This window comes from Vicia villosa, unplaced genomic scaffold (assembly GCF_029867415.1).
Source record: "Vicia villosa cultivar HV-30 ecotype Madison, WI unplaced genomic scaffold, Vvil1.0 ctg.001829F_1_1, whole genome shotgun sequence".
NCBI classification, from domain to species: Eukaryota; Viridiplantae; Streptophyta; class Magnoliopsida; order Fabales; family Fabaceae; genus Vicia; species Vicia villosa.
Window position 1 is genome coordinate 115,964 of NW_026705740.1, and position 21,493 is coordinate 137,456.

At 37.2% G+C, this 21,493-nt stretch overlaps 2 protein-coding genes across 2 annotated transcripts; both read left to right on the forward strand.

Annotated features, from left to right (window-relative positions):
• Positions 1–17,027: 17,027 nt before the first annotated feature.
• On the forward strand, positions 17,028–18,296 carry LOC131636787 (probable F-box protein At4g22030). Its single transcript, XM_058907386.1, has one exon. It carries the CDS (start codon positions 17,028–17,030, stop codon positions 18,294–18,296), a length of 1,269 nt encoding a protein of 422 aa, XP_058763369.1.
• A 1,449-nt stretch (positions 18,297–19,745) lies between these two features.
• Positions 19,746–21,221, forward strand: LOC131636777 (uncharacterized). Its single transcript, XM_058907375.1, has one exon. It carries the CDS (start codon positions 19,746–19,748, stop codon positions 21,219–21,221), a length of 1,476 nt encoding a protein of 491 aa, XP_058763358.1.
• Positions 21,222–21,493: the final 272 nt, after the last annotated feature.

A 21,493-nucleotide genomic window follows, 5' to 3' on the forward strand; every position in this document is an offset into this window, starting at 1 on the left:
CATAAGACCTCAAGTGTAGTTTAGGACAAGAGACTCCATCATACTTAGCAAAGGCGGGAGTCTTGAATTTTGGAGGAATAATGACTCCAGGAACGAGTCCTAGTTCTTCAAAATCCAGTCCAGGTATCTTCTGAATTTCTACGGCTTTCATACGTTCTTCAAGCAACTTGTATTTGTCATCAGGATGTTCATCCGCATGGTGATAGTCCTCTTCTTCTTCAGAAGGCTTGGCAGAATCATGGTTACTTTTTACATCAGTCTTGACACTAGCATCATCATCTTGCTCATCCTCATCACTGTCTTCAGAGGTTTCAGCATCCCTGAGTTGCAAGATCGGTCTAAGCTTTTTCACTTGAGTCTTCTTACCCTTCTTCTTCTTCTTTTTAGTCAGCATGGCTTTCAGCTCTTCTTGCCCCTTGGACAAATTCAGAATCAAGGCTTGGAACTCAGTGTTTTGAGCTTGGAGATCCTTAACTGATTGTTCGAGATTCATGATGCTGAAATAAACAGCGAGGAAGGATGAGAGACCTATTGTAAGAAACCTGTTATGCGATGTTTATGAATGCAAATGCAATGTCTTTCAAAGATCTTTAGGAATCTAGTTAGCAACATTGAAAATGGTTTGGTCGCATCTCTGATTCTTGGATGTTCTTTTATGGGAATCAAGCTCACCATATCCAGTGGGTCATAGCCTCTGATTCGGGATACTTATGAATTTGAAGGTGCAAGGCTATAGGAAAATAAATCCTCTTGCCCCTTGATAGGTACTGAGTCTCTGAATTGGAAGGTACGTGGCCAGAGGAAAATAAATCCTCTTGCCCCTAGATAGGAATTCAGTCCTTGATAAGAGCACCTGAAATTGTGCGCCCTAAATTCCTAAGATCCTTGAAAGGGTTAGTTAAATTATGTCATGCTTATGATGTCATGATGTTATGCGAATGCAGTTTGTTAGACTTAATGCGAGATGGTAAGGACAAACAAGTCCTTTCAATAAAACCTGCGAGGAAATGAGGGTTAGTAGTAAACACAAACAAGTCACGCAAGTCACACAAGTCACACAGTTTTTGGCTTAAGGCTTGCACGGAGTCTGATCAGGTGTCCTTCCCAAGGGTATTTCTATGGATAAAGAGATTTCAGCAACGGGTTCTACCAAGTGACTCAGAATTGTCAGCCCCCTCTAAAGCACCCTCGAACATGGTACATGCATACCACGCAATGATACTTTAGGAAGAAACCTATCTGAGCTGTAGTATCGGGTAGCGACCATAACTTGACATGCACCAAGAATAGCCCCCCCACTACGTTCCTAAAAGTTAAGATGGGTTAAGGGTTACTAAAGGTCCTTGAGCTCCGACGCACCCAAAGATACATGCATAAACCTCTCTCATGCAAAAGAGGTACACAATAACCAGTGGAGGCCTAACTCAAGTGTGAACTTCATTTTGACCAACCCCAAGCATGCACAAGGGGGGTCTCCATGACTATGCCACTCCTAAACTTAGGTGTTCTTGAATCCGGGAATAGGATTCGTCCTTCAATTTTCCCAAAACGCCCCTGAAAAATAAAACAAACAAAGCAAACAATAGAAAACAATTATGTGATTCCTAAACTTTTAAGGTAACCCCTCTTTTATCGAAATTTGGTCCCCAGCAGAGTCGCCAGTTCTGTAATACGGTGAACTGACTTTTTATCGATCGAAATGTCGCGGTAAGCAAGAGTCGCCACCGACTTTTATTTTATCCAAACAGGTTCGGAAAGGCAAAAAGAAACAGAAAAAACCTTTTAAAAGAAATCTAAGTTCGGGGGGTAATTTATACAAAGGGAAGGTGTAAGGCACCCTTTGCATCCATGGTTTTCCATGGGCTCTTAATTGCTTTGCTTGCTCGTTTGTTTAGAAAATGTAGATGAAAGAGATAGGGACTTTAGCTCGTAAATGAGCGTAGCCCTTTTGAAAAATTATGAGAAAGAATATAATGAAAGTTTGAGCATTGCAAGGCAATTAGGGGCAATTACCTTAAACTCAGATGATAGGTCTCTTTTTAGCCTTTCAGAATGAAAGGGTCTATCCTTGCCATAAGAGGGCAGGAAGCCTTTCGTTTGGAGGTTGAAGGGTCATCGAAGCATCCTTTGCCATAAGACTGTCCCATGCCATAGAAGGGCAGGTAGTCTAAGGCAAGGATCAGAATAAGCCATTTCGTAGGCAGCCAGAAGATACCTCAGCCTTTTCCGTAGGCAACTTTCGAGGGTCGAGGTCATGTTAGTGTATCGAAGGCAGCATCATTAGGGACCATGACCTTTAATCGAGGCAACATGGCTGAGGTATCCTCGTATTCGAGGGACTGGCTATTCTGCACAAAATACAAGGCAACAAGGCAACAGGCAACAAGGCAACAGGCAACAGAGAGGTTACCCCAAAAGAGTGCGTGGGTGCAACAATCATGTGATTATATTCGGTTATATTATCTTGTAATTAGTGATTCTAAGTTAATTACAAGCTTGCACTCCCTATAATTACTAACCACAACAATTAATATTAACAATAATAATGGGGGAAGGGAAATTGCAACCAGCGGAGGAAAGGGGAAGTAATAATTTAAAATCAGGGTTTAGAGTTACCGACTATGCGAAGCTTTGGCATTTGGCAAACCCTGAAGATTGGAAGAGGAAAAATAAACAGAAAATAGGGGTGAGTGCATTATCGGTTTCGATGCAGGTATGGTTAACACTAATCAATAAAAATAACAATAAAAGAAAAAGGTAAAAGAAACTTAGCTTCGATTGATGAAGGTTGAGAATTGGGGGTAGCTTGAAGCATTGACTCTGACCATTGAGAACTGAAAGAAGAAACAACAAGGCGTGAGTGTATAGGCAGTTCATTGGCAATTAAGGTTAACCCTAATTTGATGAAAAGGAACAAAATAAAACAGAATGACTATTTAAAATAAATATGAAATAGAACTTAGCTTCTATAATCGGCGAGGCGCATAGTCGGAAAGAACCATGTTGGTAAACCTGAAAAGGCACAGAAGAGATATATTCAGTGTAGGGCAAACCCTAATTAGGATTCAAATCGAGTATAATGGTAAATTGATTTAATTAATTATTGGTCTTGCGACCTAATTAATTAAATCGGGACAAAAGATTGAATCGAGTGTAAGAAATAAAATTTTTTAGGAATTTTTGGAATTGAAATAAAATATATATGAATTTTTAAAGAATTTTAAATGAATAAAAACTAATTTTAATAATTAATATAAATAAAATAAATAAATAAGATAAGATAAATATATAAAAATATGATTTTTATTATTTATGAAAAGAAAAAGAAATTTAATAAAATGTTTTGTAAAAGGAAAATATAAAGAAAGAATTGCATATAGATATATAATTAAATAAAAAACAAGCTTATGTAATAATAAATAAATAAAATTTGAAAGAAACTTAGCTGATGCTTGAGTGTGGTGAGACTGAATGCCCATGTGATAATCCTTCAACCCTGGTACGCTTGATCCAAAACGCTGCAGATTTGACGGTCGGATCTTGAGGGTGTATAGTAATGCCTACGCGCATCGCACACAGGATCTGCATGAACACTTAAAGAAAACAAACCCAAAAATAATAGCTTGTCACGCGCAGGGGTCGAACCCCTGACCTTGTACATGTAAGCCTTAACGCGCTCCTGTTACCACTGAACCAATTGTCATTTGATGATAATAACATAAACGTAATATACTATATAGAAAAAACCAAATTAATTCAGGAATTTAAACAAGCTTTGCGCGCCCAGGCCACTTCTTCTTCCTCGTTGAGTTTCTGGAAAAATATAACAGCTTTTAGGCAACGGTTTCTCGTGCGTGGCCGTAGACCCTCCCTCATCAAATCTGCAAATCACGCTCAAAACAACACAACTAACAATCAAAATCAACTATAAACGGTACTGCGAATCAAATGGGGCCATTAATTTGGGTCGATTTCGCCTCCATCCGAAATCCCTAATTTGAGGTTCATAAACCCTAAAAATGGTGGGGGGCCGAACCTGCACTTAAACTTCGATCCAATTATCCAGAAACGAACCAAACACTCATACAAACGTAAACACATGATCAAAACATGCTCATGATGCGTAAATTGATGCGATTGAATTAAAACAAAAAAAAGGCAAACCGTGAGTGATTTTAGCGGTGATGCTTGACGCGTGCGACTCTGCAGATGCTTCAAACGCCTTCAGGAAGCATCCAAGATACGTAATCAATCGGTAACAAGCTTTGAACTTCGCTGCAATTGAGGAAACGATGTGGATTTTTTGGGAGAATTTTAAGGATTCGGTTCAGGTTCTCTTGCCCAGCCAAAAACTCCTCCTTGCCTCTGAATTAATCTAGGTATTTATGGGGATTCAAGTAGGTCAACAGAATTGGTCTAAATCTTTGCAATTGGCAAGATTGATTTGTGAAATCTTCTTGATTGATTTTCGAGGGAAACTTGCTAGATTGGTACCAAATTTAGCCAATTATCCCTTAAATAAAATCCAATTAATTTCCTTTGATTTTGGTGAGATTTTGAATCACACTTGGAATCCAAATATAATCTTTGCATATTTTTAATATTTTATTGAATTTTAAATTGAATTTAAATTCAAAATAAAATAGATAATAAATACTAAAAAATGGTTGAATGGATTATGGGTCATGGATGACCTTTTGGAACAAGTTTGAATCACAAAACTTAGGCCCCTTTAAAAAAAGATGAATTTACTCAGTATTTGTTTTATGCGTTTTCTCAAAATATGGCCAATATCACCAAGTCATAACTCTCTCAATTTTTATCATATGGAAGTGTTCTAGGAACCTTGTGCATTGATTTGAACTTGCACATGAGAAATAGTATGGGCAAATTTTGGGGTATGACACACCCCATCCTAGCAAACAGACCTGCAACTCCAGCGAACTATATACGCTTTGGTTATTAATAACCTACCGTTGGAGCATCACACAAATACATACAAATCACGCATTACATACATTGGTTGATACATTACACCGTAACTCTTTATGTGGTCTTCTTCAAGACAAACATTCACATCCATTCAAAAGACCTTTTTCGGGTAATCTTACAGAAGACATTACTTCGTTCCACTCATTACGTCAACCAAGCATACGCATATGCATAAGCATACATAAACATTACAAAGCCAGCATAAGCATAGTCAGGGTATAAGTGCAAGCATGGAATAAACAAGTTCAAAGGGTTTGAGGAGATAAAACCATGAGATTGCATCAGCATTAGCATACATGCATACGCATTAGCATTAGCATATACATATCACAAAAGCCCAATTTTTATTGGCAATCCAAACCATTACAAAGTCCAGTTCCCGTCTGGTAGTCAGTCCTCGTCTGACCGTTTCATCAGTATACATACAACATATACATGTGTAAGCATTCACACATACGCATTATACAAACAACGGGGGCATGTGCATAACGCATAAGCATGATGCATACGCATTTACAAAACAAAATTCTACATAGGTAAATTTCGCGATAACACTCGCGGATAACCCTATTGGTGGTACAGGTAAATTCTGCGATAACACTCGCAGATAACCCTGATAACATAGGTAAATTTCGCGATAACACTCGCGGATAACCCTATTGGTGGTACAGGTAAATTCTGCGATAACACTCGCAGATAACCCTGATAACATAGGTAAATTTTGCGACAACACTCGCGAATAACCCTATTGGTGATACAGGTAAATTCTGCGATAACACTCGCAGATAACCCTGGTGACATAGGTAAATTTCGCGACAACACTCGCGAATAACCCTATTGGGGGTACAGCTAAATTCTACGATAACACTCGCAGATAACCCTGGTGAAACAGGTAAATTCTGCGATGATATTCGCCGATAACCTTGTCGGTGCAGGTGAACTTGCTAGAATTATAGCAAGCAATCCTATTGGGGTCCAAGCTGCGATGTAACTTGCCAGAACTATGGTAAGTGAGAGGTACAAACTGCGATGTAACTTGCCAGAACTATGGTAAGTGAGAGGTACAAATTGCGATGTAACTTGCCAGAACTATGGTAAGTGAGAGGTACAAACTGCGATGTAACTTGCCAGAACTATGGTAAGTGAGAGGTACAAACTGCGATGTAACTTGCCAGAACTATGGTAAGTGAGAGGTACAAACTGCGATGTAACTTGCCAGAACTATGGTAAGTGAGAGGTACAAATCGCGATGTAACTTGCCAGAACTATGGTAAGTGAGAGGTACAAACTGCGAGTAGCTTACCAGCACTATGGTAAGTGAGAAGTTCACAAACTGCGAGTAGCTTACCAGCACTATGGTAAGTGAGAAGTTCACAAACTACGAAGACTTACTAGAACTATAGTAAGTGAGAAGTTCACAAACTACGAAGACTTACTAGAACTATAGTAAGTGAGGGGTTCACAAACTACGAAAACTTACCAGAACTACAGTAAGTGGGGGTTCACAAACTACGGAAACTTACTAGAACTATAGTAAGTGGGGGTTCACAAACTGCGGAAGCTTGCTGACCATAGCAAGCCAATTACACAACCAACAGAAGGTCCTCGCTATTCCTTTTCAGGAACCTTTCCAGGAAGTCTTCTTCAAGACGTATTCCATCCTTTCTAGGAGCTTTTCCAGACATACAAGATTTTTCAAACGATTCCTCAACTGGGTTTATCACGTTAGTCCCTCGGCAGTGATATCTTTCAAAACATCATCAACAACAATCAAAGGTGATATCTTTCTTTTCAGAGTTACTAACATACTTCAATTAACATAACTAACAATCATGCATCATTTCAACTTACATACTTCATTCATACATATTGCATATACATACACCGCTCTCATTTATTTTGAGAAGCTCACTGCATCATGCATCGCATGCATCATAAGCATTGCATAAAGTCAAAACTGCCTTTTCAGGCCACGCTACGATCAAAATGTGTAGCTCCTAAAAAAAAGGAGCATCTGCTTCGCAAAAAAAAAAGAGAAGAAGGAGTGATATTTACCCTGGGTGACATCTGTAAGCCCATCTCCCACGGAAGTTCTCCTCGATAAATGCAAATTTTAGGGCATTTCAGTGTCCAATCATCTTCTACCTTTAGATCACGATAGGCAGACGTGCCTATCTGGCTCTCCAGGTTCAAGAAGATTGAACAGGGGCAGCTGTCATACCCCAAAATTTGCCGTCTCATTTCATCTTAAGGGGTTCGAGGCTCAAGGGTTAAACTCAAAACACTCTCTTCTAATCAAAGGTTTGAATAGGGTTTTTAAAAAGGAGAAAGCCAATGCAACTTTGACCGGTCATAACTCTCACATGGTTTGTCAGAAATTCATCAACCAAAGCCTATCCTCAAGGAAATTTCATCCTCTACAACTTTGATGTTAGGCCCAAGATCAAGAAATGCTATTTGGGAGATATGGACGGAAACATTACAGGTCCTCCGAAAAGGTCGACAAAAACACCTTTTGGGTCAAAGCTCATAACTTGAGCACGGAAGCTTCAATTGAGATGAAACCGAAAAGGTCATTTAGAGGACTCTTTGGGCTTTCTAAAAAAAATTCTAGAATGCATTCATATGATTAAAATGGAGGGAGATATGATGCGCACAAGTTGGTCGAATTTCAAGAAATGCATGAAACCCTAATAAGCAATTTTTCACAATTTTGAATGAATGGGCCAAACTTTTGAATCTCAAACATGATTATGAGCTCATATAGGACCTATAAATTCACTCACACATTTTTGGACTATTATTTAATTTATTTTGTATTTTATTCATTAAAAAAAAGCAAATTAATTTAAGTAAAATCCAAAAGATGTGAAGCAAATCAAAAGGATTCATTTTAAATCACCCAAGGACCTAAAGATACATCCACAAGGGCCCAAATTCGTGGTTCATGGATAGGAAGAGAGATCCTTCAAAAAAATAAAAAAAGAGAGTTTAATTTTCAATTAAATTGGATCTTTCTCATAAGGAAAAGAGGAGCCCATAAACTGACCTAATGACTTAGTATATATGGGCATAAGAATCCTAACGTGAAGGGGGCTGAAAATCTGTGGCAAAAGACCCTATTCTAAGAACTTCAAAAGATAGAATTTTAGGGCACGATCAAGGAAGCTTTCCAGCAAGTTTTAACACAAACCAAGTGCCCATTCACGTCCCTGAGATCACAAGGAGCGAAACACAAGCTTCAGGCAGGGAGAGGTGCATTCAGAACATCCATAATGCAACCTCGCCGGAGGCTGGTGACAATATTTTTTGAGTTATTCAGCTTACAGATTCGGTACAATGACCCCAACGCAAGACTATGGAGGAGCCTCGTTATCAGCCATTGGATCACCAATGATTCCAATCTAACGCATCAGGGATTGAGGGCATACCATGGAGCTTCAAAGGTCAGCTGCACAGAACCATTTCCAGGTTTATTTATTTATCTATTTTTATTTAATTAGTTAGATTAAATTGATAATTAAATTGTGTTAGTTTTAATCAAATTATTCAATTAGGGTTAGAATTATTCAATTAGAATTAGGGTTTAGAATTATTTTCCTGATTATTCGATTATGTCGATTAATTTAGTTAATTATTCATAAGTCATAAAAACCCTGTCAAGGTCATTAACATATTAGGATATGCCCAATCCCATTGGCCATTTGGCCAAAATATTAGGAATTTAATTGTTATTCGTTTCGACTGAATTAATCGGTCGCGATGGGTAATAATCAATTAACTATTTAATTCTTTAATTAAATATAAATTAAAATAAACTTATTTGGCTAAAGGGTTTCAACCATTTTTATTGGTTGCGATGATTAGCCTATTTTCTTCATCTTAATTCATTATCATTTTTAATCGAATCAATCGATTACGAGGGGTAATGATACAGATTAAATCATTTAAATTTCTAAAAAATACTATAATTCATTATTAGTGATAATTGAATCAATCAATTAGAATTGGTAATGATACAACTATTAATCTGTTAACTATGGTAATTGAATCAATCGATTATCGCGGTTAATAGTACAAATTAAAATCAGGGTTGTACGCCCAAAACTCAAAACATTCAAGACACTCTAAAACTACGGATTTACATCCTTTAAAACACTGCGATGTTCACAACTACGATAAGGTAATTCAAAATACCTTCGAACTTCGCATTTTAAAACAACTTCAAAAACAACTTCAAACACCTCCATAATCAAATTCAATTCTAAGGCGTACAACCCTGTGCCCGAACTACGTAGACTCTGATCCTCCATAAGAAGGTACGTAGGCCCTTGGCAACAAGGCGAGTCCCCTCCCTAAAATCTCAATTTTCCCTTATTCAATTCTTTAGCTATTAAACCTCAAATTTTTTGCTATAAACCTTTACCTTAGATTCAAAGCCAATAGGAAAGGGTTGAGGGTGCCTAACACCTTCCCTCGACCTGAATATAGTATCTTACCCTGATCTCTATACTGCGTAGGGTTTCCTATTCGCCCTTCAGAATAGGTGGCGACTCTCTAAGTTATAATTTTTAGGCAGGTTGCTACACTACGCAGTCAAATACTCTCAGTCTTTCAAGATCTGGTAGATGTCCCAACCAAACTTCTTCAGGTGTCTTCATATATAATGATGTCGAAGGACATCTGTTTATCATATATGTTGCTGTCGAAACAGCCTCAGCCCAGAACACATTCTTTAACCCAGCACTAGTCAACATGCATCTAACTCTCTCTAAAATAGTTCGATTAAACCTTTCAGCCAAACCATTTTGTTGTGGAGTTCCTGCAGTAATTCTATGCCTTGCAATCCCAGAGGCAGCACAAAAGTAGTCGAATGCCTCATTGCAAAACTTGTTGAGTGCCATAAATTCGTTATTTTTACTATTGTTTTGTGGCACTTATGGATTCTTTTGTATTATATTCTTTGAATAATTCCCCGCTTTTTGTATAAATATGTATAAATAGGATTTAATTGAGTTTTTATTCATTTATTTTTGATAGTTTTCTATTCATTTTGTAGATATCAAGTCGCTTTTGGAGCACGAGCAATAAAGTGCCAAAGACACGGCTTCAAAACGCCCAATTTTGAGCGACGGAACCAACGAATCGTCGAATAAATCTCAAAATCAAATAAAAATAAATCATCAATTTAGTTGATATTCATTCATTATTGGATAGAGCATGGAATAAGCTTTCCAGCGCTTCGAACCGGGCGCAAATCGGAGTTACGGTTCTCGAGTTATGGCCCAAAAATGTGCCAACTTGCTGTCTGGAGTCGTCGGGCGAACCATTTTAGTCGTCGGGCGAAGCAGTGTCGGCAGAAACGTGTTTTAAGGTAGAAAAAACACATTTTTGGAGGTATGGTTGGATTTTTTAGAGCTCCAATCCATCCAATAGCATTTATTGAGTGGAATGATGCTAGAAAACACATTGGAGCTGTCAAATGGATGATCCGGGGTTGAATCCTTCATCAATCAAAGTCGACAAACCGGGAGATTTTTGGGTTTTTCTCCATTTCTTCTCTTTGTAGTTTCTTTTGTGAGTTTTGTTATGTATATACTTTGATCTCATGTATATTTGTTGACTATTATGTTATATAAAGCTTGCTTTCATATTTTTATGGATTATTATCTTAGATTGTTGCTTTGTTGCTATGTGTTTGGGTTGCTATAGAGATGTAGGGATCTAATGCTTATCTAGGATGATTTTCTATTAACTTAATTGCAGAGATGGATTAGGTTGATAATCACTTAGTGTCAGTGCTTAATGCGTCTGAGTGGTCATGTTTGTCTGAAAGATCGACATTTACGGGAAGCTCAGATTTCTCATGTGTTGTTTAGGTGTCTGAGAGATCGTCACTTAGATAATATTGTGGGTTGTGTTGTTGACATGTGGTAATATTGATAGGTTACAAGTTGAGTATATTCGGTCAATAAGTTTAAGTTTGTGAAGAGTAGATTATATGCAATACTTGATAGTTTCTTCTATTTGAAGAATGAATTTATTTTGTGTTCATAAGTTAAATTTCCGCATTTACCGTCTAAACCCATTATAACCCAAACTCATAACTTTAGAAACTGTTGAACGGCAGTTCAATGCACTAGTCCCTGTGGAGACGATAATTTTTTCCGGATAAATACTTCCAAATCTTTTGTTGCTTGCCGCTTTACCGCTCCAACAAAATGGCGCCGTTGCCGGGGATTGGTGTTTTATTGAACTTGCATCGCAATAGTTTCTTTTGTTTTGAGTTTTGTATATATCGCACATATTGTATAGTCTTACTTGTTTATATTTATACTTAAAGTTGTGAATTTGTTATATCATTGTTTGTTCTTTTCACGTTTGCTTGTGTGTTGTTAGGAATAGCCGGACGGAAGTAACTTGAAGGAACTTTCTTTAATAACAGGCGTCGAGCTTACGACGGAAAACAAGCATGTTTATTCTTTTTAGTTTGTGTTTAGTTTAGGTAGTGTGATGCAATTGTCTAAACAAATTTAGATCGGACCAGTTCTTAAATTTCATATCTTCACTTTTAAATTTGTTTAGACAATTTCATCCGGTCTTTTAGTTTGTGTATATTAATAGTTGTGTGTTTGTCTTTGAGCTTGTTTTGAGTAGCTTGAGAAATTTAAGGTGATTTTCCAAGTTTGATAGTTTCAACTTGCGAGTGTATGGTAATGATTTTGTTAAAGTTTTGTACACATTCAAGGTATGTTTTTATCGCTTTCTAGACTTTAGCATATTCATGTTACTTAAGTTTTTTACAATTTCTATGTCATTCATTCTTTTGTATACTTGTTCGTTTGTGAATCACTTTAGTTCCTACCCTTTTTGTGAGGTAGCTTTCCATTATTTACATATGCTGGAGACCACATTCTTGTTCTAACTGGATTTTATTATGCTTAATCTTTTGTTTGTGTTGATTATATGAAAGCATGAAAAGGATCAAGGCATTTTTGTTTCATTTTGAGCACAACTACCTTGGCCAAATAGACAATTCACCTTGTGAGTGTGTGATCATTAGTACCTCCTTTGAGCCTTTTTGTCAATGTCCATGTTGTTTTTGCTAAATGCTTGTCTATGAGTGTTTGGTTCTCATTTTTGTATGGATGTTGATTCTTTGTTTTCTTGAACCCTTAACCATGATTTTTGGTTTGAATTTTTACCTTGCCTTAGAAAGTAGGGAGTATTCACATTTTGATAATATGGTTGAATTCAAGTTGGGGAGAGAATGATTGTGTACTTATTGGTTGATTGCTATGAGGTTGAAAGAAAAGAAAAAAAATATGTGAAAAAAAAAGTGAAAAGAAAAAGAAAGAAAAAAGAGAAAAGTTTTAAAAAAGAAAAAAAAGAGTTTGAATAATTGTGCAAATAAGTATGGTGCTTTGGTGTGAAATGTGGGTTGATGAGGAAGTTTGATTGAAATTTTGTGTTTGAACTTTTGTGAGTTGATCACTCCCTTAGGTTTGGGCAAAATTTTGTTTCAATTAGCCTTAGGAATTATCCCTTGTTTCTTAACCAAGCCACATTACAACCTTGAAAAGTCCTTGTGATTCTTGCATTTGTGTTTTCAACATAATTTTTGGATGACTGCATAATTTAGTCTTTTGTTTGCAAGATTGTGGATGAGTGAAATTACCTTATTTTGTGTGTTTGTCATCTATCGATGATTTCATTTTGCTAGGTGTGATTCATTTTTGAACTAGTATTGTTTTAGAATGTTTGGTATATTATTTGTACTTTGCGTTTGTTTCATGTTTATGTTATCATTCTAGTTTAGTGGTAAGTATTTACTTTGTGTGTACCATTTTTCATTTGAGCCATACATCTGTTTCCGTTTTTCAAAACTTGTCGATTCGTGATTCTTTGGTTGATTGCTTTCGTTTCTTTGAGTTGTTTGTTTCTTGTTTGAGGACAAACAAGTGTAAAGTTGGGGAGAGTGTTGAGTACCATAAATTCGTTATTTTTACTATTGTTTTGTGGCACTTATCGATTCTTTTGTATTATATTCTCTGAATAATTCCCCGCTTTTTGTATAAATATGTATAAATAGAATTTAATTGAGTTTTTATTCATTTATATACCATTTGATAGTTTTCTATTCATTTTGTAGATATCAAGTCGCTTTTGGAGCACGAGCAATAAAGTGCCAAAGACACGACTTCAAAACGCGCAATTTTGAGCGACGGAACCAACGAATCGTCGAATAAATCTCAAAATCAAATAAAAATAAATCATCAATTTAGTTGATATTCATTCATTATTGGATAGAGCATGGAATAAGCTTTCCAACGCTTCGAACCGGGCGCAAATCGGAGTTACGGTTCTCGAGTCATGACCGAAACAGTGCAGAACTTTTTGATGTACTGGTGTGTCTCGCCGGGCGAAAAAATGGCTCGCCGGGCGAGCCCAACCGACCCAAAAATGTGCCAACTTACTGTCTGGAGTCGCCGGGCGAACCATTTTAGTCGCCGGGCGAAGCAGTGTCGGCAGAAACGTGTTTTAAGGTAGAAAAATCACATTTTTGGAGGTATGGTTGGATTGTTTAGAGCTCCAATCCATCCAATAGCATTTTTTGAGTGGAATGATGCTAGAAAACACATTGGAGCGTTCAAATGGATGATCCGGGGTTGAATCCTTCATCAATCGAAGTCGACAAACCGGGAGATTTTTGGGTTTTTCTCCATTTCTTCTCTTTGTAGTTTCTTTTGTGAGTTTTGTTATGTATATACTTTGATCTCATGTATATTTGTTGACTATTTTGTTATATAAAGCTTGCTTTCATATTTTTATGGATTATTGTCTTAGATTGTTGCATTGTTGCTATGTGTTTGAGTTGCTATAGAGATGTAGGGCTCTAATGCTTATCTAGGATGATTTTCTATTAACTTAATTGCAGAGATGGATTAGGTTGATAATCACTTTGTGTCAGTGCTTAATGCGTCTGAGTGGTCGTGTTTGTCTGAGAGATCGACATTTACGGGAAGCTCGGATTTCTCATGTGTTGTTTAGGTGTCTGAGAGATCGTCACTTAGATAATATTGTGGGTTGTGTTGTTGACATGTGGTAATATTGATAGGTTACAAGTTGAGTATATTCGGTCAATAAGTTTAAGTTTGTGAAGAGTAGATTATATGCAATACTTGATAGTTTCTTCTCTCTAAAGAATGAATTCTTTTTGTGTTGATATTTACTTTTATGGTTTTATGCTTCACCAATTTAATCCAAACTCATAATTGCGGAAACTGTTGAACGACAGTTCAATGCACTAGTTCCTGTGGAGACGATAAATTCCCGGATAAATATTTCCAAAACTTTTGTTGCTTGCCGCTTTACCGCTCCAACAAAACTCAAGGCCATTATCAGTTCTCAACCTCTTGACCTTTCTTCCAGTCTGATTTTCGACCAGAGTCTTCCAACTTTTGAAATTCTCAAAAGTTTCATCCTTAGTCTTCTAGATGAAAACCCATAATTTTCTGGAATAATCATCTACTATGGATAGAAAACACCTTACTCCTGATTGTGATGGAAACCTTGCAGGCCCTAAAGATTAGCATGGACTTAATCAAGGGATCCATGTGTTCTTTGTTTGCTTTTGTTGAACTTCACTCTGCAATATTTTCCAAGTACACGGGGTTCACAAAACTTCAGCTTTTCGACTTTGTCTCCACCAAGCAGATTTTGTTTCCCTAATTCTACCTGACCCCTTTCACTGACATGGCCCAATCTCATGTGCCAAATTTATGTTTTTTACAAAGGTTTTGTGGATGCAACATTTGTCGAACCACTTATAACTTCAGCCTCAAGGGTATACAAGCCTTGTTTCTTCACGCCTCCTAAGACTTCCTTCGACCCCTTCATGACTCTTAGGATACTTTTCTCTCCTTGGAAAACATATCCTTTCTTGTCGAATTCACCAAGAAAAATCAAATTTCTCTTCAAATTAGGAACATACCTGAAAACAACCTTAGTGACTCATCATGGAGCTTGAATCTCACAGATCCAACACCTTCAATCTTGCAAGCTTTGTTGTTTCCCAGCAATACAAATCCACCATCTTGATCACATAATTCCTCGAACAAGTCTTTGTTTGGAGTCATGTGTCAAGTGCAACCTGAATCCATAATCCACTCCTTACTCGAGTCACCACTTGAAACCACAAGAACATTAGATGATTCAAAATCATCTTGAACAATGGCAGTGTTGCCATTATCCTTAACTCCATGATCTTTCAGGAGTTCAGGGCATATCTTTCTTGTGTGACCCTCCTTCTTACAATGATAACATCGAATACCAAATGCTTCGCCATTGTAAGACTTCTGCTGACTCTTACCTTTCTTCTTGTCAAACTTAGCACCCTTTCACAAGAATTTTCCCTTAACAGCCAAATCTTCACCAATAGTCGAAGGTTTATGCTCCTTTCGTTCATTCAAGTCCTTAGAATACAGGGCTGATTGCACTTCTTCAAAGGCCAGGGACTCCCTTCCATACATGAGAGTTTCTTTGAAGTGAGCATGTGATCGAGGTAAAGCACACAACATTAACAACGCTTGATCTTCATCATCGATCGTCACATCAATATTTTCAAGATCAAGAATCAGCTTGTTGAACATATCCAACTGCTCAGCCAATACTCTGTCTTCAATCATCTTGAATGAATGCAAAGCTTGCTTCAGGTAGAGTCGATTTATCAACGATTCGGTCATGTATAAACTTTCAAGTTTCACCCATAACCCTGATGCCATCGTCTCCTTTGATACCTGCCGGAGAACCTTATCACCAAGGATCAACAAAATTGCATTGTGTGTTTTCTCGATCATGGTCGTCTTCTCTCTTTTTGTTAATGCAACGTCCATAGCCGCCGCCGCTCCCTTCAACACTTCCAAACAACCCTGCTGAATCAGTAGGGCTTTCATCTTCAAGCGCCACAGACCGAAATCGTTCACTCCGGTGAACTTTTCAATCTCATAATTTGTTGAAGGCATCTTTTCCACGCTCACTACACCAATTTGTTGTGAAAAAGGATGCCTCGATGAACAAAGTATAACTGTTTCTTTGTGATCAAGAAACACACAAGGGTAGAAAAGATGATAAACACGAAGAACAACAAGGGTTGGTTATAACTGCTATTCTTTTCTTTCTCCTTAAACAAGATTACAAGTTACAAGAATAATAAATAACCCTCCTGCTCTAAATTTATATATTATTTGTATGATGTGATGTTAGGCTTATAATTGTCCAAGGCTATGGCTTCCTTAAAATACTATCATAATTTTGCTTATATACAGAAGCTGATCAATCTGATCCAGCCATTAACAGAAAGAAAAACTAATTAACCATTGAAATAACCAACAATATTTTAGTAATATATCCTCAAATAACCAATACTTACAAAACACAGCAAGTTATATTTTCTTTCTTCAAATCATTCTATTTAGTAAGATAATGAAGAGTTCATATGCTGCTTGATCAACAATATTACCATCATTCCTGTCATGACTTTGTCAATATTAGCTCCCAGCTCCAGTCAATTCAACTCCTGTCATTTTCAGTTCAATTCTACACATCCAAATTATATCTGGCATGACATATTCTTCTTCCAACTGTTCCAACAAATTTTTAATTTCACACAAAAAATAAATGTCTTCGCATTTGGGAACATGTTTTTCTAAGCTGAGAATACTGTTTTAGTTTCTTACAACATCATCGATTCTTGTCCATTCATTTCCTTACAGCATGTTCTAATTCCATACAACATTTATTCATTCACTTCATTTTTTAATACTCAAAATATGTTATTTTATTCTTTATGTATAGAACTACATAACATTTAATATAGAAAAAGGAAACTTTGTTTAATACTCACATAACTCTTCAACTCAAACACAAATCCACCCTGTCACCATATTAAAACATAGTATATATAAACCATTCCTCACTATATACTAAACACAAATCAAAACACAGCATACACGTAAAATCCTTCTTATATTTTCATGGCTTCCATGCACACCTCAACAACATTTTCTTCATTTTCTTTATTTTCTTCTAAGAGAGTAAATGTAAAGGCCTCAATCCATGTCCCAAGACCCAATTATGTACTTCCAAAGAAACATATACTCACTAGATCAAAGCTGATGGAAGGGTTAAGTACCTTCACGGACTCAGTTCCTTTACCAATACTTGAAAAAAATGATTTGTCCAATTCTGCAATCTCTAACAACTCCTCCATGCAACTCTATGCTATCTTAGAAGCTGTATCCGACAGAATCGAAATGCACAAAAACATAGGCGAACAGCGTCAGAATTGGAATGAACTACTTCTAAATAATATCAACATGATTACACTCACTGCTACAACATTAACCGGTGTTGCAGCTGCAACTGGTGCTGTTGGTGCACAATTTTTGGCTCTGAAACTATCATCCACTCTTCTGTTTTCTGCGGCAACTTGCATGCTACTTGTCATGAACAAGATTCAGCCTTCGCAACTCGCCGAAGAACAACGCAATGCTACAAGATTGTTTAGACAACTTTGGACTCAAATCCAAACCAAAATCACTCTTGGTAATCTTATTACCGAGGAAGATGTGGAATCTTCAATGGAGAAAGTGTTGGCTCTTGACAAAGCTTATCCACTTCCTTTGTTAGGAGGAGCTATGCTTGAAAAGTTTCCTGCAAAATATGAACCTGCTGTTTGGTGGCCTGAAAAAAGAAGAGAAGGAAATGCCGCAGAAACAAAGATGATGACGGGGAATAGTAATAATAGTAGTAATGGATGGAGTGAAGAACTAGAAACTGAACTGAGAAAAGTTATTGAAGTTATGAAGAGAAAGGACATAGAGGATTATGAGAGACTTGGAAACATAGCATTAAAGATTAACAAGAGTTTGGCAATAGCAGGTCCATTACTCACTGGAATTGCAGCTATAGGTTCTACATTTGTGGGAAATAGTGATGGATTTTTGTCAGCCATGGTTCCTTTGTTAGCAGGATCAATGGCTTGTGCAATAAATGGTTTAGAGCATGGTGGACAAGTTGGTATGGTGTTTGAAATGTACAGAAGCAGTGGTGGATTTTTCAGGATGTTGAGCGAGAGTATTGAAAGCACACTTGAAGAGAATGATTTGGAAAAAAGAGAAAATGGAGAAATACTTGAAATGAAGATAGCAATGATGTTGGGAAGAAGTGTTTTGGAGCTAAGACAAGTTGCTTCAAAATCTGCTTCTTGTTGTATGGACGAATTTGCTAGCAAGCTTTTTTAAGATAAACCTACTTCATTCATGACAATCACAAAATACATTATTTTGTTCCTATTTGAAATTATTTATTTATTATTATAAAGGATTGAGAGACTTCACATACAATCTCATAATTTAACAGCTAATTTTATTAAGTATTTCAAGTTTAAACCGATGATATTAGGGGTGGCAAAACGGGCCGTCTGTCCCGCGTCCGTCTCGTCTAAAGCCGGCCAAAAAATGAGTGGGGCGGACATGCCCGCCAAGTAAAATGGGTATAAAAATCATGCCCGCCCCGCCAAGGTGGGGAGTTGGCGGACGGAGGGCTTACCCGCCTTTTTTTTAATAGATTAATAATCTTTTTTTTTTTCCAATTAAATTATTCACTTATTTTTTAAAATAATTTTTTATAAAGTATCTTTTAAATAAATTTTACCTAAAAAAATATTACATATATTTACAAATAAATGTATAAAATAAAACTATCAAGAATTTGAATTACTAGAATTAACTAAAAAAGAACAAGCTTAAGGCAAGACGAGCTTAACAAATAGGTGAGGCGGGCTTTAGCGGGCGACGAATTTTGGCATGGCGAGCTTAGGCGGGCGGCGGGTCCAAAATCCAAACCCAACCTGCTACTTTTTGGCGTGTGTGCGGGCCACCGCCTGATTTGTCACCCATAATTGATATATTAGCTATCAAATATTGTTGTTAAATAAATATTTTATCAATAGACAATTTTCTGCTTATCTCTATCCTTTGCAGCTTTGTTGACAAATGTCCAGTTCTGCTCCTCTTTTTCCATAGTTTGCTTTGGCTTATCATCCTTAGAAGTGATAGCTACAGTTTCATGTATGAGTTCACCTTGTTGGGCCTTTGGTTTCCATATTTTCTACTTGCCTCCCATGCCACATTGATGACCAACCTTCTGAAATTTCTCACAGAATTTGGGTCTCCATTCGTATTAGATGGCTCGCTTCAATTTTCTTCCTTCAAGATCCTTGATAGTAATTTCATCAATCAGCTTGTGGATAATATCTACTTCCACTAGAATCCTAGCATAAGATATCCGCAACATATGTGTTGTAAATTCATCCGTCACCAATTGTGTTCCTATGGCACTACCCTAAATTTGAATACTAAAAAACTTTTTTTAAGCTATAAGAAATCTCAATTAAATATCGGTGAATTTTATTATCCTAAAAAAATCATAATTATTTTAACCGAATAAACGAGATTATTTAAATTTTATAAAAGTTATGATTGAATAATTCAATATTTTTTATTATACAAAATCTTTTAAAATCCTGTTAAATTCTAATTCAATACACCCAAAAGCTTCAACACTGTCCCAACTTTGTATTTTCTGCAGAGGAGGAGAAGAGAATACAGCGTCCATGGAGGCGAGGGGTCATTGTCAAACTTCTAGGAAGAAGGATTGGATTCAAAGCGCTTGAAAACAGACTAAATCAGATGTGGGTGAGGAAAGGAGTCATAAGCATCATCGATCTTAGCAATGATTATTATCTAGTTGCATTTTCGCATGAGGATGATAAGAAGGCAGCGATGGAGAATGGACCATGGTTCATTTATGATCACTACTTGACAGTGAAGAATTGGAGGCCAAATTTCCAACCAGAAATTGACACTATTGACGAAGTTGCTGTGTGGGTTAGAATTGCTGGCCTGCCAATAGAATACTACGATCCTCGAGCCTTGAAGGTATTTGGGGACCGTATTGGAAGAACTATAAAAGTTGATAAAACTACAATTAAACAGGAGAGAGGCAAATATGCGAGGGTGTGTGTGGCTGTGGATTTGTCAAAACCTCTGTTAGCTATGTTTAGTGTTAAAGGAAGCAACTACAAGGTTGAATATGAAGGTCTCCATTTATTGTGTATGGTGTGTGGGAAGTATGGACATTATAAAGAGAGTTGTCCATTGAAGGCTAAGGAGGACACCAGAATTCAGGAAGGAGATGGAGGTAAAGGCAAAGAATCGAGCACAGTTAATAGAGACTTGGGAAGGAGTAACAGCAAGGATGATGAAGGCCCTTGGCGGGTGGTGCAAAAACAGAAGAGGGGGCGGAAGATGGTGGAGGGCCGGAAATCCTATGCTCCGACACAAATTAATGATGATTCCAAATTGAGAGGATCTCGCTTTCTCGCTTTGGAAAATGAGGATCTGGTTATTGATGGTAAGGAAATGGATGTTAATGGTGAGGATCTGAATCAAAAGGAAATTAATGATAATAGTAATTTAACATTTATGGTGCATGGAAGAGAATCTGCTGAGATTAATACTGGTGACGTGGAGGAAGCTGACGTGGGTGAGTTAAGGAGCAAAACCAATAACTTTCAAAAAGAGGATCTGGTGGAATCTTTGACCGGATTGGGTATTAATGGCAAGGTTACGGTAGGCCCCACTGATGGCAGCCAAAAAAGTATGACTGGTAAAGGAGGAAGGAGACAGGAGAAAGTTAATAAAAATACTGCATTGGCTACACGTGGAAAAATTCAAGCGAAGGAGAAAGGGAGCAGCATTAGTAGAACTGGAGTGGAGGGTATGTTTGGAAATGTCCAACCAGGAGAACTTAATGTGGTAGAAAAATGTGATATGTACAATCTGATTGGGAGAGAGAATAATACAGGAGTGGGTCAAAAAAGGTGTATGGTGGTTAGTCATGATGTCTCACGTGATATGCATGTTATGGGAGAGCCAAGTGGCAGTCATGCGATAGATAGCTCTCATGCAGATGTAGTATCTAATTTTGCAATTGATAAACCTCCAGATATTGATGAGAATTCTCGAAAGGAGAATTTATTTTTCTATGGCACAAGCATAGAGCATATAGACACTGGATCTAGAGGAAATATTACTGCTAGTTGTGACGCGATGGGTGTAGAGGGCACGTTAGAGGAAGTCTGTGAGACTCCTTTGATGAGCTGAAGTATGGTTGTTGGATATTCTGTCTTGTATATATTGTTAATGATGAATACAAATAAGAAAATTATGGTTTGGAATTGCAGAGGTGCGGCTAACAAAGCCTTCTTTAGGTTTTGTAAGCAGTATGTTGACAAATATAAGCCCTTTATTCTGGTGATAGTCGAGACTAGGTGTGAGCCTTTGAAGATTAACAAAAACATTAAACGGCTAGGTTTTGACTCTATGGAAAGTGTGGATAACTCTGGCTTTGCAGGAGGTATTATTATGGCGTGGAA

Excerpts from the sequence above, each read along its gene's own strand:
- LOC131636787 (XM_058907386.1), top strand. The coding sequence starts at position 17,028 with ATGGCTTCCATGCACACCTCAACAACATTTTCTTCATTTTCTTTATTT.
- LOC131636777 (XM_058907375.1), top strand. The coding sequence starts at position 19,746 with ATGTGGGTGAGGAAAGGAGTCATAAGCATCATCGATCTTAGCAATGAT.